An 18,120-nucleotide genomic window follows, 5' to 3' on the forward strand; every position below is an offset into this window, starting at 1 on the left:
TGCCTGACCCTCTGGGTCCAACATTACTAGTTATAGGCTCACTGCCAGCTCCAGTGCTGACATACCTTTAGTCTCCTACACAGTTGTGCTAAGGCCAGGAATGATCTGGTCCTAAAGAATCAGGATAAAAATCCTATTGTGACCCTGATTGCCATAATGGGGAGAGAGATCAGAGAGCAACAAATAGGGAACCACGCTTGTGTGCGTGCATGTGTGCGCATACATGTAGGAGTGGTCTGAAGAATGGAAGAGAGAGGTGCCCATCAAGCAAGTTAAAGATGCTCAAACCAATCCATTTTTGGGTTCTTTATTTAAAAAGCTCTTCTCCCCCTATATGTAGCTACCTCCTAAAAGCTAGGGTGCAGGTGGCACCTCATCAGCTGACCAAGAAGATGAAAATGCCATTAGTGCTCCTAATACTGAATAATACTTTAAATATTGTTTTTAAACCTTAATACAATTCCCAGGCAAACAACGTTGTATGTTTACAGCCTTACCTCCATCTTAACAGTGATGGAAGTGAAGCACAAAAAACCCTTTCAGGGAATCGCAGTTATTTACAAACAAAACAAAAAAACTAAAACAGCAGAAAGTATGAAAACGCAAAATTAAGGGCACCCAACCAACCTTATCTCTCACCTTCCATCACTGTCCTCAGAACCACCAAAACACATGAGACAATCCTATAATCTAATACCTTAACTGCAGTGATATTTATTAACACACTGATTGAACTGAATGGTAGCATTTAAAATGAAGTGTGGCTTTACGGTATATTGCTATAAATAACTTGCTTTATTTTTAAGACCATATGCAGTCATTAAAAATGGAAAGGCTTTCTAATAATTCTCTCTCTCACACTTTGTCTGTCTTGTCCAATTAGATTGTAAACTCTTCAGGGCAAGAACTGTCTCGCACTATGTTTATGTTGAGTGCCTAGCGCAACGAGACCTGATCTCAGTTGAGCCTTCCAGGCATTACTGTAGTACAAATTATTAACAATAACAAAAAAATAACAGCTCTCTTGATGGAAAGTAACTACATTCAGAACCATCACTCAGAATATTTACCCCAAAGTATATGGTTTTCAAAAAAGTGTTGCAATATTTGGGGCTATAAGCCTGTTAAAGACCAGATGCAATGTAGATAGGTTAAACCTCAGGAATGCAAAATGATAGGGGAATCATACTTATACATATCACTGGTGCAAAATCAAGCCACATACTCCAACATTTCCCCATTTCACAGGCAAACCTATGCAAATGATGTGAATTTAAAATGACCACAATAGCAGAAAGTCCATATGAAAACCTCTCTCTCTTACATGGTAAGTGTGACAACAATGCAAGATGGAAGGACCATGGGTATAAGGGCAGAATTAGGTTGGTTACGGTAATCTAAACAGGGCATTTCCTAACTTCCTAATGTTTAATGGCATTTTTTTTCTTTTTATTTCCGTTTTCTATTTGTTTTTGTTCGTAACTTGGAATTTCCTGGTTAATTTTTCAAAAAAATTACAATTGTCTTCTCTTCTCAAGTAATTTATATTTATAACTGTTACTCTAGCTAAAATTTGTCTAGTGGGAATATACACTTAAATAATAGTAGCATATAATGATACCAGGATGCTTTTGTGAAATGCCTGCATTAAAGAAATGGTAAAAAATCAGTTTAAGAAATACAGTATTGTAAAACTGAAAGTTTAACAGAAGGACTTCTTCAAGTCAACCCCAAGAGGAAAAGAATAAGTAATTTTAAATTAGGCGAGCTATACAGTATATTACTGGATATAACATGGCCATTAAATGTTATACATTTGTTCGTTACACTGTTTGTTTAAAAACTATTTGAAAACAGGCACCTCTTACTGAGGTAAAGAAGAATGGTACTCTATTGCATTTATTAATGGCTTAGATAAATATAAATAATTCATGGAGTCATATTCCTAACTGAGGTATGAAATAGCTGATAAATTATTGCCTGAAACCCTTTTTCTGCAGTGAAGCCTTTAATTTAAGGGAGAAGAGTGTGAAATACCACTTTCTAGATCCTGTGTCTGATGAAATTATGGGAATACCACTGTCTTCAAAATGTGCTCACTCCAAACAACATTTTAATTATGTGCTCTACAGTTGACTGAAATTCAAAAAACAAAAAGCCCTCCACATGGGTCTGATTCATCAAAAAGAAGGCTTTAAGTGAAAAATGTTCAGTAGAATTTCATTGTGCAGCGGGAGAGAAAAGTAAACAAACAAACAAACCACTGTATGTGGGAGGAAGCGGTGGGGAGAGTGCATGTGTGCAAGTGACCTGAATGCCAATACATTGGTCTGGACAAATAAATTTATGTGGAAGCCACATGTGCACAGAATAAGTATATGAGCACCCTCCTGTTAAGAAAAATAACTAATGAAATATACATTTTTCTGTAAGGGGAAGAAAATGAAATGTTAACAAATGTGGTTTAGCCAGTATCCCTTTAGAACTGAAAGTGAAAAGGAATACACTGAGAAATGGCATTCCTGAACCAACAGAATGTGAACGCCTGAGGGTCTTATTCTAACCTATTGAACTTCTATGAGTATGCTGATTTCTGGAGCTTATGGCCAAAGCAACTCTGCTAGAAGACTGTGTATTTTTATTCATATTTATTTCATTTGATATGGACAGTATATTTTTTTTTAGGTCATGACAGTATGAATTCTACTGCTAATTTACTAATTTAATAACGCCACTAGCTGTCACCTTCAGCCACCAACTAAAACCTCTCCAGTGCATCATCAGGGATCTACAACCTATCCTGAAGGACGATCCCTCACTCTCACAGACCTTGGGAGACAGGCCAGTCCTCGCTTACAGACAGCCCCCCAACCTGAAGCAAATACTCACCAGCAACTACACACCAAACAACAAAAACACTAACCCAGGAACCTATCCCTGCAACAAACCCTGTTGCCAACTCTGTCCACATATTTATCCATCATAGGACCTAACCACATCAGCCACACCATCAGGGGCTCATTCACCTGCACATCTACCAATGTGATATATGCCATCATGTGCCAGCAATGCCCCTTTGCCATGTACATTGGCCAAACTGGACAGTCTCTACGCAAAAGAATAAATGGACACAAATCAGACGTCAAGAATTATAACATTCAAAAACCAGTCGGAGAACACTTCATTCTCCCTGGACACTCAATAACAGACTTGAAAGTGGCAATTCTTCAACAAAAAAAACTTCAAAAACAGGCTCCAATGAGAAACTGCAGAACTGGAATTAATTTCCCAACTGAACACCATCAAATTAGGCCTGAACAAAAACTGGGAGTGGATGGGACACTACAAGAACTAAAAAAAGCTAATTTCCCCATGCTAATTTGCCCCTACTGTTACTCACACCTTCTTGAGTGTAAGGGTAAAAGGGTAAACGGAATGACATGAGTAATTATAGGCCTGCCAGTCTGACATCAAGCCCAGGCAAGATAATGGAGGGGCAGATATGAAACTCAATTACAAAAGAATTAAAGGAGGTTAATATAATTAATGGCAATCAACATGGATTTATGGAAAATAGATATTGTCAAACTAAAATGGTATCCTTTTGTTGGATGAGATTAAAAGTTTGGTTGATGAAGGTAATAGTGTTGATGTAACATACTTGTATTTCAGTAAGGCATTTGATTTGGTTCCATATGACATTTTGATTAAAGAACAAGAATGATATAAAATTAACATCGCACACAATAAATGGATTAAATGCTGGCTAACTGACAGCTCTCAGTTATAAAGGGGGAATTGTCAGTGAGCGGGCATGTTTCTAGAGCAGTCCCGCAGGGATCTGTTCTTGGCTCTATGCTATTTAGCATGGTTATCATGACCTGAAAGAAAAACATAAAATTATCACTGATAAAGTTTGCAGATGACTCAAAAATTGGAGGAGTGATAAATAATAAAGAGCACAGGTCACGAATACAGAACTAAGCTGGGCACAAGCAAACAATATGCATTTTAATGTGACTCGATATAAATATATACATCTAGGAACAAAGAATGTAGGCCAGACTTACAGGATGAGGACTCTACCCTGGGGCGGCTCTAGGCATTTTGCTGCCCCAAGCACGGCAGGCAGGTTGCCTTCGGCAGCTTGCCTGCGGAGGGTCCTCTGGTCCTGCAGCTTTGGCGGACCTCCCGCAGGAACAGCGGACCGTCCTCAGGCAAGCCGCCAAAGGCAGCCTGCCTGCCGCCCTCGCAGCGCCGGCAGAGTGCCCCCCGTGGCTTGCTGCCTCAAGCATGCGCTTGGCGTGCTGGGGCCTGGAGCTGCCCCTGACTCTGCCCTGGGATGAAATGACTCCGAAAAAAATGTGAGGGTTGTTGTGGATAATCAGCTGAACATGAGCTCTCAGTGCGATGCTGTGGTCAGAAGGCGTAATGTGATCCTTGGATGCATAAACGGGAATCTCAAGAAGGAGTTTTTGTGTATTTGGCACTGGTCTGACCGCTGATGGAATACTGTGTCCACAATTCAACAAGGATGTTAATAAATTGGAGAGGGTTCAGAGAAGAGCCATGAGAATGCTTAAAGGATTAGAAAACTTGCCTTATAGTGATATACTCAAAGAGTTGTATCTATTTAGTTTAACAAAGAGAAGATTAAGGAGTGACTTGATTACAACCTGTAAGTACTCACATGGACAACAAATATTTAATAATGGGCTCTTCAGTCTAGCAGAGAAAGGTCTAACGCAATCCAATGGTTGGAATTTGAAGGTACTCTAATTGAGATTGGAAATAAGGCATAGATTGTTAATGAGTGTAATTAGTCATTGGAACAATTTAGCAAGGCTTGTGCGGGATTTTTAAATCAAGACTGGATGTTTTTTCTAAAATATATGATCGATCCCTTTGAAGCTATGATCAGCAGAGCACAACTTACAGTATCTCTGAGGCTGCTCCAATTTGAAAGAGGGGTTAAATTGGCTCCTTAACAGCCCCAGGATCAGTGAATACCTGAGGTAGCCTAAAGCTACTTTTTCACTCCAGTTAAGGCTGTATCACTGCAGAGTAGAGCAGAAGAATTACTTCTTGTGTCTTGCTTACAACATTCCTGCTAATACATCTCAGAATGATGTTTGCTTGTTTTGCCTCAGCGTTTTACTGTTGACTCAGATTTAGCTTGTGATCCACTCTGACCCCTTTCTGCAGTACTCCTTCCTAGGCAGTCATTTCCCATTTTGGATTCTCATTTTGTGTCTCTGAATTCTTTGGCTGAGATAAAGTTTGCTGGTCCTGGGTTGGTTCTCAGGAAATAAGATTTTAAATAAAATGGGAATCAAAACTTACCATGCCTGACTGCCAGTGCATGAGCAAGTTATGGGCGACAAGCCAGGAGATGCCAAGGACAACGGATGAATGCAGTGCACAAGTTAGCCCAAACTGAATGATTTATCGGTGGCCTCAAAGTGTCCTTACCTGTAAGGGAGCCGTCTGGTGGGTGACTGGTACCAATGAAAGAAGTGACCTGTCTATGGACTCCACTAACTCATGGGAGCGGAGCAGGAATCCTTTTGCTGGGTGGAGATATGGTGTGCTTGGTCAAACTCCAGATCCAGGATATTGCCTGATGCACTTGAGTCCACCCAAATCTCTAGGTTGGTGTAGGGTATGGCAGAGTGCTGGAGTTGGAGAGGTGTTGGATGCTGATTGGCCATCCCCAGGGTACAGGTGGACAAGTATTGGTGCAAACTTGTGGGGAGAAGGAAGGGTTCCAGTCCAGCCTAGATCCCCCTTTGGGGCTGGGGCTTGGGATTTCTTGACCAGGGCACAGATCAGACATTGGTAGGGCAACTTGATGAAAAATGTCCTGATTCCCCACAATATAGGCATAGGCCCAATGCCCTGCATCAATTTGTCTCCACATTAGAGGGCTGGACCTGATCAACTTCCATTAGTTTGGGTGACAGAGAAGTGACTGATAATGGGTGTGGTGTCAGCAGAGCCGGCAAGGTCCAGGAGAACAATTCTTTTTCTTGGTGGAATTTGGTCAAGCAGTCATCAATCTTGCTGCATAAGTCAACTATAGCATTCAGGCTGAATTACACCCATGCCATTCATCTTTAATATTATTGTTTAGGCTGAGCCAGAAATGATAATACTGAGTGGCCTGTTCTACTAGGTGCCTCGTACCACAAATTGGAACTCTGATGCATATTTAGTAACTGGCTGGTGTTCCTACTGCAACATGAGAAAAACATCTGGACTCCAATGAAATGTCCAGATGTCTAAATGCTTGCTCATTATAGGAATTCTCCAGTTGTATGTTTGCAACTTGGGTCATCGAAAATTACCACCATAGTTCAGACAAAGTCCTCAAACTGTCCCAGAAGTTGGCTTGATTTTTCCAGAAGTGAAGATGCCCAAGCCAGGGCCTTCCTGCTAAGCAGGCTGATATTTAGTCCCAATTGGAGGTGGTCAGTAGGGTGCAACTGAGGACGTAGCAGAAATAGGAGCTGACCCTGACTTAGGAAGCCATGAAACTTGTTGTGATCACCACTGAACTTTAGAGTGGGAGTGGGGATAAGAGCTGAAATCAGTGAGGCTTGAGCTTGCAGGACCGTCTTCTGTGCCTGCAGGGCAGCAACCTGGACATGAAAATCCATAGGGCTCCCACTATCTCCAGCAGAGAGATATTGACCTTTAGAGGATCCTTGCTCACTGTATGCTCTACTTCCCTTATTGTTTATGGGGTTTGGTTCTGCTCAGACAGTCAGAGACTGGGACATGGGTGGCTGTGCCTAGTGAATGGGGAAGGAGTTGGGTCTAGTGGTTAAAGCAGGAGTCAGTAGCAAGGAACAGGAACCCAGAGGTCAGGAATTAGAGCCCAGAGTCAGAACCAGGTTGGAATATACAGAACTATGATTTCCACACAGGGTACCGTTGCAATCATATTCACTTATTGCAATCACTGAAACTATAATGCTATTAATATGTCTGAATAGTTGTATTAAAATTACAAAAAAAAACCAACAAACAAACAACCACCACAACAATAACAAAAAACCTCCATAGATAAAGCTGTCTGGTAATATTAGCTAGTTTTTCTTTGCAAGACCTTCCAATAACTTTCTCTTCTTAACCTTCCTTATGCTAGTGTTTCTTGACTTAAAGTACTGTAGACAATTTCCCCCACAAGGTGATTTACAGTATGCTTTAAATACAGGTAAAATAAATGATATTTGTAGGTCACATTAGAGAAAAAACATAGGACTTGCTCATTCCAATGTCAAGATGATGAAATTCTTGATATAAAAATAAACTAAAAGTAGGACAAAATACTGTTGTCTCAAGCAGGTCATTCCATGCTTCTAACATACTCTTTAACTCTGTATAGCACTAATGCCTTAGTCCATTTAAAAAGATGTCTTCTCTAAAATCTAAGGGCTAGATCTTCAGCTCATGTACATCAACATAGCTCAGTGGGATTTAAGCACATGCTTAGGTGCTCACTAAATTGTGATCTAAGCCCCCAGTCCTGCAATCAGGTCCTTATGTCCACTCAATGGGACTCTACTCAGGAACTGATTGCAGGGTTAGGAATTGCAATCACAGCTCCATAATTAGATACAGAAAGTTTTAGTTCATTGTTTTTTGTCCAGGGGTTATGTATAACATACTACTATGACTGTTTTCCCAATAATCTTAGGGAACTCTATACTTAAACTTTTCTACATACAGAACTATGAATGCCCACCACATTTGCCTATGCAGTCATTGCACTACCACTACATAATTTATGCTATACCATAAATACAAAAAATACTTTAAGAGATCAAGTTCTTGTCAAGAGAAGTATTTCCTTTAGATGAATTTGCATACCCCTTCTAGAGCACGGGCATTATACAGGCAAACTTCCTGTCATTTTTTTAGGGTAACCAAGATATCCTTTTCTAAGTTAAACTAGATCCATAAATTGTGTTAATATAATATGGTATATTTAGTTAGTTGGAGGGAGGGGGAGAAAAACTGCTTTAGTTTATGTAGAGCAACGATACTGTATGCTGGAGCTTTTTTGTGCTATCACTGCAGCTAAGATTAATGAGCACAGGACAAATGCTTGACATATAACCTACCCATGGGAGTTCCAACGCCATAACCTTTTGAGTCTATCAGGCCTCCAATCTGTGTTAGGTTACAGTTCCGCTGTGTGACAAACTCAATGGTTGTGGATTCCATTAGAAAGGCATAATCAGAGGTGAGTACACGCTGGATGCCTTCTTCATTACTTTTGACAAGCACCGACTGCCTCCTGCTACTCATAAAGGCCCACATCTTGTCATAAGTGGAGATTTTTGATTTCTGAAACATAAAATATTAAAATACAATATTAACATGAATACATTTATGACAAAGTAGAAAAAGCCAGTTAACACAGTATTTCTAGAAATAATTGTATTCATTTAATACTTTATATCTATAAAGGGTACAGATTTCCAAAAGTACTCTGCTCCCATTTAGACACCAATATAATTAGCCAAACGTTCAAAAACGCTGATCACATTGGGTGCTTGGTTCTTTGAAAAATCAAGGGTGAAGTCCTGGCACCACTGAAATTAACAGAAGAAACTTCACCGACTTCAAGAGGGCCAAGATTTCACCCCTGACTGTAAGTATCACAAACAATACTTTTGGTTGCTTGACATTTTTGAAAGTCTGACCCTTATTTTGATGCCTAAACAGTCGCGGAGCTCTTTTGAAAAACTGACAGCATCTGACATCTTGAAGGATCTCAAAACACTTCATAAATGACAGTATATGAATAAAAGACCACGGAAATTCAATCACTTCTGGGATGGAGGGTGGCAGCCTTCTCATCCACAGTACACTGTAACAACAATCTGAGGAGGGGAACTTCTAGCCAAAGATATTATTATGAACTTTATTGATAATACTGTTTTGTTATGTGTCAAAGAACTAAGCCTAACATGCCCCGTATTTGTTGCTTCATTCACTGAGTATTCACAGGAAACAGTATAGTTCAGTGGAGATACGATTGTGAGAAACCAGACCAGAGTTCTATACCCAGTTTTGCTATGTGACCTTAGACAAGTCACTTTGCCTTTTGACAGCACATTGCCACTTCGGTAAAATAAGGCTGATAATATGTACCATACTTTGTTAAAGCACTTGAGATTTAGGGATGAAAACCACTATATATGTATTAGGATTCCTACTTTATTGCATTGTGTTACCCACACCTTCATCCAAGAATGTCCCAGACCAAGATTATCATTAGGAGATGTGCTGCAATGCCAATGCCTAGCCAATAATACAAGAGTAGAAATCTGATATAGCAGACTAGTATAACCAGATTCTTCAGAGAGTCTCTGATCTGTTAATGTCAACCCCAAGCATAACTCATTTTGCAGTTCGAGGAGAGACACTAGACAAAGATTGACACTGAAGATATTTCTGAAGTTCTGCTGACTGGCAGCTGTAACTTCTGCCCCAAATGAGAATTAGTGGTGTACATGGGATAGAAAGGGGAACATTTATTCTGAATAAGGATGAGTTTATATCCTTGCTGAGGTAGAATCCAAGGCTTATTTCAATCTGCTTGGGGACTTCAGAACATCTATCATTCAAGTATGTGAACTAACTCCAGTAGTCAATGCTAATAAAATTGATGAGTTTCACATCCATCTGCAAGAGCTCACTCATACTGTGCCAAAACATGATATGGTGTTGATTGCAGAGGGTTTCAGTGTGAAAGTGGAGAAAAAAAGGTTGTGGATAAGAATATGATGTGGAGACATGGAATAGAAGAAACAAACAGCTTCCTATTCATTGATTTTGGTATGAGAATCAAAAGATTCCTACAAACACTTTATATCAATATTACAGTGTAAGAGAATGCACTTGAGCCCTGTACATCAGCTCAGTGGGAACCAAAATGATTATATCATACAGAAAAGAGGGGAAACCAATGTTTTCCAATTACTGCAAAACTCTCCAAAGTGCTCATATCACCATTTAGTTCTTTCATCATTCAAGCTTTACCCTAAGTGCATAAAACAATATTTTTTAGCCATTGTGGAATAAACTGAACACAGAAAATTGGTACAGAGAACAACTTTAGTAAACCATTAGATACATTGGTGATGTGTGAGCTGAGGGGGGAAGCCAAATAAAGGGTACAAGATAATAAAGTGAAAGACAATCACTAGGATGAAAATGTGTCAAAAATGGAAACTGTTGCTCTCTACTGAAGCATTACAGCATGTAGAAATATACAAGAGACTCAACAATGGAGAGAATACACAGATAAACTTCTACAATAAGATGGAAAAGATGCTGATTTAATCAGTTGGGAAGAAGTCCCAGCCATATATGAAAGGGAACTAACACCTCTACGTACTAATGTAGTGAATAAAATGAAAGAACAAAACTTCTGGCTAAGATTGTGTAATATGCTGCTGGGAATACCCAGGGTTGTGAGCCACTGTTACCTCTCTGCCTCAACAAGAGTGAGTTTTGTTGGCAATTAGACTGTGCGTCAACTCCCTAGCACACCAGTCTGTATTCCTCACCAGCAAACTCCTCAGGCAAACTCCAACTGACGTCCCAAACCTTGCCTAGCAAGTAACAATCAGTACATTCCAGCCCCTGAGCTACTCAGAGATATTTCTCCGCACAGCCCATATCACTGTGCATTCAAAGAAGATACTAAGTTTGCTGTTCTGTTAAAGAATCAGTACATCATAACTTACTAATTTAACTGGGGCAACTATGCCTTTCCCTTCCAACACAGAACTGAATTGGTTTAAAGTAAAAGTAAACCAATGTTTTCAGGGGTGAAAGTAACTTACAGGACTTACCGGTACTGCCGGAGTCCTGAGTGGGGCGTGGCCTCAACCGGAAGAGGTGTGGCCTCAACCAGAAGAGACAGTGCCTCTCAAGATTTAAAGGCCCTGGGGCACCGGCTGTGGCTGGGAGCCCCAGGGCCTTTAAATCAACCCAGGGATCCCAGCTGCAGAGGTGGCTGGGAGCCCCCCGAGGCTCCTGCCACCGCGGAACTCCGGACCCTTTAAATCCCCACTGCAGCTCTGGCTGCCAGAACTGCAGACAGGATTCAAAGGGCTCTGGGCTTCCCGCAGCCAGGGGAGCTGTGAGCCTTTTAAATCCAGCGCCAGCCCAGCCGCCGGAGCTGCAGGCGGGATTTAAAGGGCTCTGGATTGACCGCAGCCAAGGCAGCCCAGAGTCCAGCCCCAGCAGCCCAGAGCCCTTTAAATCCGGCCCCAGCCCAGCCACAGGAGCCACGGGTGGGATTTAAGGGGCTCTGGACTGCCCGCTGTGGCAGGGAGCCCAGATCCCTTTAAATCCCCACCGCGGAAGCCGGTGCAGTCCGGCACGGCGTACTGGCTCTTGCCAGTACACCGGACTGGACCGGCTTACTTTTACCTCTGAATGTATTTTTAAAAAGAGAAGGATTAAGTGATACCAAGTAACAGAGATAAAAGTAGACATGGTTACAAGAATATAAAAGTTAAAACACACATTTAAAAGTCTAAAACTTAATCTAGCAAGATACAATCTTTGTTCAAGATGGATTCTTTTACCCCCATTTATTCTTTTAGCTTTTTACTGGCCAGGACCCAATTCAGACATAAAATTGCTTGGGTTTTTTTTGTCTCCTAAAATGACAGATCAAGGAAGAGTGTCTCTCTGCTCCTTATATCCCCAAAGGGATTGACATTGTCTTACAAGTCTGGAAGGTCTCCTGGGGATTCAGTCTCCTGCATCTTTCTGGGCTGTGGGAGCCATGTTAATTCTCTGTCTCTCTAGTTCAGGATCAGGATAATCCCCATTGATTTAGCTGAATGGCTTTATTTACTGCTAATATGTAAATTGGGGTGAACCTACATTCCTTTGTCTAGGCCAAGGGTAGGCAACTTATGGCACGTGTGCCGAAGACGGCACGCGAGCTGATTTTCAGTGGCACTCACACGGCCTGGGTCCTGGCCACTGGTCCGGGGGGGCTCTGCATTTTAATTTAATTTTAAATGAAGCTTCTTAAACATTTTAAAAACCTTATTTACTTTACATATAACAATAGTTTAGTTATATATTATAGACTTATAGAAAGAGACCTTCTAAAAACATTAAAATGTATTACTGGCACGCAAAACCTTCAATTAGAGTGAATAAGTGAAGACTCGGCACACCACTTCTGAAAGGTTGCTGACCCCTGGTCTAGGACAAAGCTGTTTATCGCCTTTACCCATGCTACGCTTTCTGGTCTTAAACAAGTCCTAGTAACATCAAACACAGGGAATTCATAACTTCACATACAATGTTAACACATGCATTTTACAGTGCTTTCAGCTGATACCTTACAAGGTATATTTTGTACAAATATTGTAGCATTGTGTAGGATGTGAATACAGGGGTGCCTAGGGTCACAGATGGCATGCTTGCTGGAATCATTAAAACAATCTTATGTGTGTATCAACATTTTATGCATGATTTGTGAGGTTACATGGAAGATGTAGCAATATCTTGCTAATTAGGGAAAGACACTCTTCACCTATCATAATATGTAGCTCTGAATATAGTGTGAATTACAGAATTCATTTCTCACGCAGACAAAATAAATAATAATAAAAAAACCTGTACTGTTTCTATTCATCCTAGAAAAGATAAAGATCAGAGTTGAAGTGATGCCAAGAAAAAGAGACTGCCTACAAATGAACACTAGATGATGTATTTACTGTGTTTTAATATTGTAAGGCAGAGACTTGGGATGTGTTTTATACACAACAGGGAACCTTTTGACATAGACAAAATATCTTTTGATTCAAACAAATCACAAATGATTTTTCCCTGTATTTAGTGAACTACTGTATAGTCTCTAAATCCAAAAGCCAGAACAATCAAAATAATCACAGGCTGGTTTGACATGGAACTAAGGAGAATGACACTACTTATTGCTTCTGGTGGTTATGATTGTGACATTCATATTGATGGAAGCAGATTCTGAAATTTATATTATGCTTCCATTTTTACTTATTTGTGAGCAAATAGGATGAATTGACTTACAGGTTCCATTGGTGAAGTGCATTATGTTGTTTTTGGTTAGCACACCATTTCTGACCTAACTGAAAATCACTGTCTCCACTGGAAGTGATGTCTAGATGGGATAACCTGTGGTGACAAGATTTATTATGCTTGTGCTCCCGCAGTACTGCAGGAGATATTCAGTGGCTAATAAAACCAGCTGCCTACACTTTGTGAAATTTGCATTACACTGGAATACAAAAGAGAAGATGGCAATGAAAACATTGCAGCCCATCCCAACAAGCAGGAAAATTGGAAATGAAGATATTAAGAAAATCAAGAAGTTCAGCTTCCGGTGATTGGAGATGGCAGCTATCACAATGACATCCAGAGGCAGCTGCCAATGTTGTATTCAGTACTCGTAAATTAAAGATCATTTGAAGACAACAGTGGCAGAGATCATGAACATAAGAATGGTGAAGCCTCCGAGTTAGCCTATTGCTATGCACGTCTGCAAAGGCTGGAATGGGAGGCAGTGTCTTTACTATTGCAGTGTTCCTGCTATATACTGAAGTGTTGGAGAGAAAAGACAAATATTGCAGCACAGCAACAGTATAATGAAAGAGGTGAGAAGGAGGAACTATGGGGATGCTGTATGATGGCAAGGGAGAATGCCAAAATAAATAAAGATCAAAGGAAAGGCACAGGATATGGTAGGGAGACAACATCAAACAATGTATTAGTGAGGGCAAGCGTGGAGGAGTATACAGCAAAAGTGTGCAGTGCAAGAACTGATGCATTGTTCCTCTTTTGTAATTATAACAATATGTACAAAGTGTGCTTTAATTATATCAAATTGTAGTTCTTAACATCTAAAACTTTTAAATGTAATGGGCAACCTCCTAGCCTCAGCTATACTTATGAAACCTTCCCTAATTCTTGAAAGTTGGGTGGGCAGATCAGGGATATTATGTACATCCTCATTTTCTCGCTTTAAAAACAAATAAATCACAAGGATCTAATCCTTTTAAACTGAGGCCTTTTACATTGTGAAGGGACCTTAATGTAAATGAGAATTAGGCCCCAAGAGTTTATATTAAAATGCAAAAGGAGATGCCTATAGGCTCAAGAGATTGCATCCCTGGGGAAGTGATATGGTAGTTATTCTTCTGTGTTCTCCATTTGTCACTGATTTATTTCAAAAGAGTGTTGTCCTTTGTTTTGAAGAACGTAGCATTCTGAATGTTCAAAAGTCACTTTTCATCATGCCCCAGATTCATAGATTACACAATCAGAAATGACCAATAAAATAATCTTATCTGACCTCTTGCCTAACACAGGCCAGAGAACCTCACCCAGTAATTCCTGCATCAAGCCCATAACTTCTGTTTGAGCTAAGAAGAGAAGAATGATAAATTCAGGAATGCCCACCTTTGTCAGGGCTGTTCACTTCACATGTAATTCACAGTTAAGCATAGTGAGAACTGTTTCCCGTGACCTTTCAATTTACCATGCTGTGCAAGATGAGGGAAGCTTTCTTTTAACAAAAACAAAATATTTTCTGCTGCTACCCCTTTGAAAAATAGCCTGTAGAATAGTGTAGTTAATATGTAGAGCTGATGGACAACTCTTTATTAGTATGGAGAAAGTGTTTTTTTCTTAAGTCATTTTCACACTTCAGTTCTCTGAATCAATTCCTTAGCTCCTAAAGAAATCTGAACATGCTAAGGTATGGAAATGTACAGTTAGGACATCCAAAGAATCTTAACTCTGACCTTTAGCAACACCATGCATATGGCCTTTAATGCACTGATATTGCTGCCTGTCATGTTAACCAATACTGTCTCATTGTTTCTTGGTACTCCCCAATTAGTAGGTCTGTATCCATCTGTTTCCGCTTGTCTTGCATTTAGATTGTAACCTCTTCGTGGCTTGGGTTCTCTTGTTATTCTGTGTTTGTGCAGCACCTAGCATAAAGGGGCCCTGCTCCTTAGGATTGCTAGGAGATATAGTAAAACAAATAAGAAATAATAGCTATACCATTATGGCTAAAGCATCTTTGTGATTGTAGCCTCAGATTAAATTAAACTAATATTTGAAGACAGAAGAAGAAAAACATGTAATGTCTCTCCCTCTCATGGTGTCACCACAGGACAGAGTTCCGGGTGCTTAATTTCTTAAGGAAAAGATTTTAAATAATTTTTAATACCTAAAGTAATTAATAGAATTACTTGTAAAATCTCAGATAAATAATTCTATACTTCAAAAGTAAGTGCTGTAATTCTGGAGAGGATATGGTGTATTTTTCATGCATAGCATATTGTTTGAAATTCCTGCTTTCAGTGCAAAACTCAAGCTGGTAACCATTCTATACACTGAACTCACACATGTGTAAGATGCAGTTTTGAACCACTACAACAAAATACTGCAGTACTTTTTCTAAAGTATATGGGGTAATCTCTGATATTTTATACACTAAGTAGTATACACTCTTCTACTAATAGAAGATAATGTGCTAGAACTAAATTAGATTAATTACAGTTTATCACTAAAGCAGATCAAGTCTGTCAGTATAAATGAAGTTCGGGCTTTTAGTAGGTTTTCTGAGGCCTGGTCTACACTACGCGTTTAAACCGGTTTTAGGCGCGTAAAACCGATTTAACACCACAACCGTCCACACTAAGAGGCCCTTTATATCGGTATAAAGGGCTCTTTAAACCGGTTTCTGTACTCCTCCCTAACGAGAGGAGTAGGGCTAATATCGGTATTAACATATCGGATTGGGGTTAGTGTGGCCGCAGATCGACGGTATTGGCCTCCGGGCGGTATCCCACAGTGCACCACTGACCGCTCTGGACAGCAATCTGAACTCGGATGCAGTGGCCAGGTAGACAGGAAAAGCCCCGCGAACTTTTGAATATTTCCTGTTTGCCCAGAGTGGAGCTCTGATCAGCAAGGGGGGTGATGCAGTTAAAAATCAAAATAAAGAAAGAGCTCCCGCATGGACGATGCGGACGTGATCGCTGTAAGGGCAGGCAAATCTGTTCTATCAGCGCTCCGTTACAGAAGACGAAATTCAAAATCATTTTTTAAATATCTCCAGACAGATGCCATAGCAGGGACTCAGCGCACTGCTGCGTGGCAAGCGTAACGGAAAGCCAAAGAATCAAATGGACGCTCATGGACTGGAGGACTCAAGCTATCCCACAGTTCCTGCAGTCTCTGAAAAGCATTTGCATTCTTGGCTGAGCTCCAAATGCTTCTAGGGTCAAAAACAGTGTCCGCGGTGGGTCAGGGCATAGCTAGGCAATTTACGCACCCCCCCCCACCCACCCCCAGAAGTGAAAGGGAAAACAATCCTCTCTTGACTCTTTTACATGTCACCCTATCTTTACTGAATGCTGCAGATAGACGCGATGGTGCAGCACTCAAAACCAACATCCTTGCTCCCCCCACGCTATGGATGGCTGATGGTACAAAAAGATGGAAATCCGTCCTCATCATCAGCCTATTGGCACATGGGGCAGTGCAAAAGGACTGGTAACCATGATGACCAGCATCTGTTAGGTCAATCAAGGGCGCCTGGTCCTAATTTTTCCTGGTAGATGGTACAATATGGCTGATAACCATCATCATCATAGCAACAAGGGGCTGAGCTTCACCAGCCCCCACCCTTCATGTGTAAAGAAAAGATTCAATTGCCCCTGGACTAGCAGCAGGATGCTGGGCTCCTCTCCTCCACACTCCTTAATGTCCTATGTGGACTATCATAGCAACTGGAGGCTGCCTTCCACTCATTTCTCACTAACAAGTATTCCTGCATTCTTTATTACTTCATCACACAAGTGGGGGGACAATGCTATGGTAGCCCAGGATGGCCGGGGAAGAATGGAATGAACAGGTGGGGTTGTTGCAGGAGCACCCCCTGTGAATAGCATACAGCTCATAATCTATGCAGGATCTGACACAGAGCAGCTGTGCTCTCTGATACAGTGGTTCTCTAGTACACTTGCCCATATTCTAGGCAGGACTGATTCTATTTTTAGATACCAAAAAGGAGGGATTGACTCAGGGAGTCATTCCCAATTTTGTTTTTGCGCCCTGGCTAAGAGCAGCCAGGGGCACTTATGACAGCAGCAAATGGAACAGTGCAAAAGGACTGGTAGCCATGCCCATCTTATTACCAATTTATGGTATGGTAGATGGTACAATATGGCTGATAACCATCTCTGCTATCATGCAAAAGCAAAAGCATGCAGCTGTGTAGCACTGCTGAATCGCCTCTGTGAGCGGCATCTAGTACACATACGGTGACAGTCACAAAAGGTGAAACAGGCTCCATGATTGCCATGCTATGGCATCTTCCAGGGCAATCCAGGGAAAAAAAGGCATGAAATGCTTGTCTGCCGTTGCTTTCCCAGCGGAAGGAGTGACTGACGACATTTACCCAGAACCACCCGCGACAATGATTTTTGCCGCATCAGGCACTGGGATCTCAACCCGGAAATTCAAAGGGGGGGGGGGAGGCTGCGGGAACTATGGGATAGCTACGGAATAGCTACCCACAGTGCAATGCTCCAGAAATCGACGCTAGCCTCGGACCGTGGACGCACACCACCGATTTAATGTGTTTAGTGTGGCCACGCACACTCGATTTTATACAATCTGTTTTGTTAAACCGGTTTATGTAAATTCAGAATAATCCCGTAGTGTAGACGTACCCTGAGAAGATTATCAGGAGTTAAAGAAAACTAAGTAATACTGCATTTTAGCCCTGCACTTGATTTTCATGCCACCTAAAACAGACTCTGGATTTTCTTCAGGCCTCAAAGTATAAAGAATGAAAGACACTCTTCCATGTTATCAGACTGGTCTCCTCAATTCCATGACCTCCATTTAAAAAAAAAAAAAATCAGAACTGCTGAGGCCTGTAAACCCTTAAGTGAACCAGCCGATTTAGTTTTTGTGGTATCAGCACAAAACCAATAAAACCAGTGCATACGAGGCTCTCTTCTTTGTAACGGCAGTTTTCATGGTCCATAGAGCACAAATGAAGAAAGGTAGGAA

General features: G+C 40.9%; 1 protein-coding gene across 2 annotated transcripts in view; it reads right to left on the reverse strand.

The window, feature by feature from the left end:
- GRIK2 (glutamate ionotropic receptor kainate type subunit 2) overlaps positions 1 to 18,120 on the reverse strand; it is a 591,552-nt gene that overhangs the window by 36,416 nt on the left and 537,016 nt on the right. For both annotated transcript variants that reach the window (XM_039530285.1, XM_039530290.1), the window contains one exon: positions 8,130 to 8,355. In XM_039530285.1, coding sequence (XP_039386219.1) covers positions 8,130 to 8,355 — 226 coding nt within the window. The remainder of the gene's footprint in view (positions 1 to 8,129; positions 8,356 to 18,120) is intronic.

This window comes from Mauremys reevesii, linkage group 3 (genome assembly GCF_016161935.1).
Source record: "Mauremys reevesii isolate NIE-2019 linkage group 3, ASM1616193v1, whole genome shotgun sequence".
In the NCBI taxonomy this organism is placed as follows: Eukaryota; Metazoa; Chordata; order Testudines; family Geoemydidae; genus Mauremys; species Mauremys reevesii.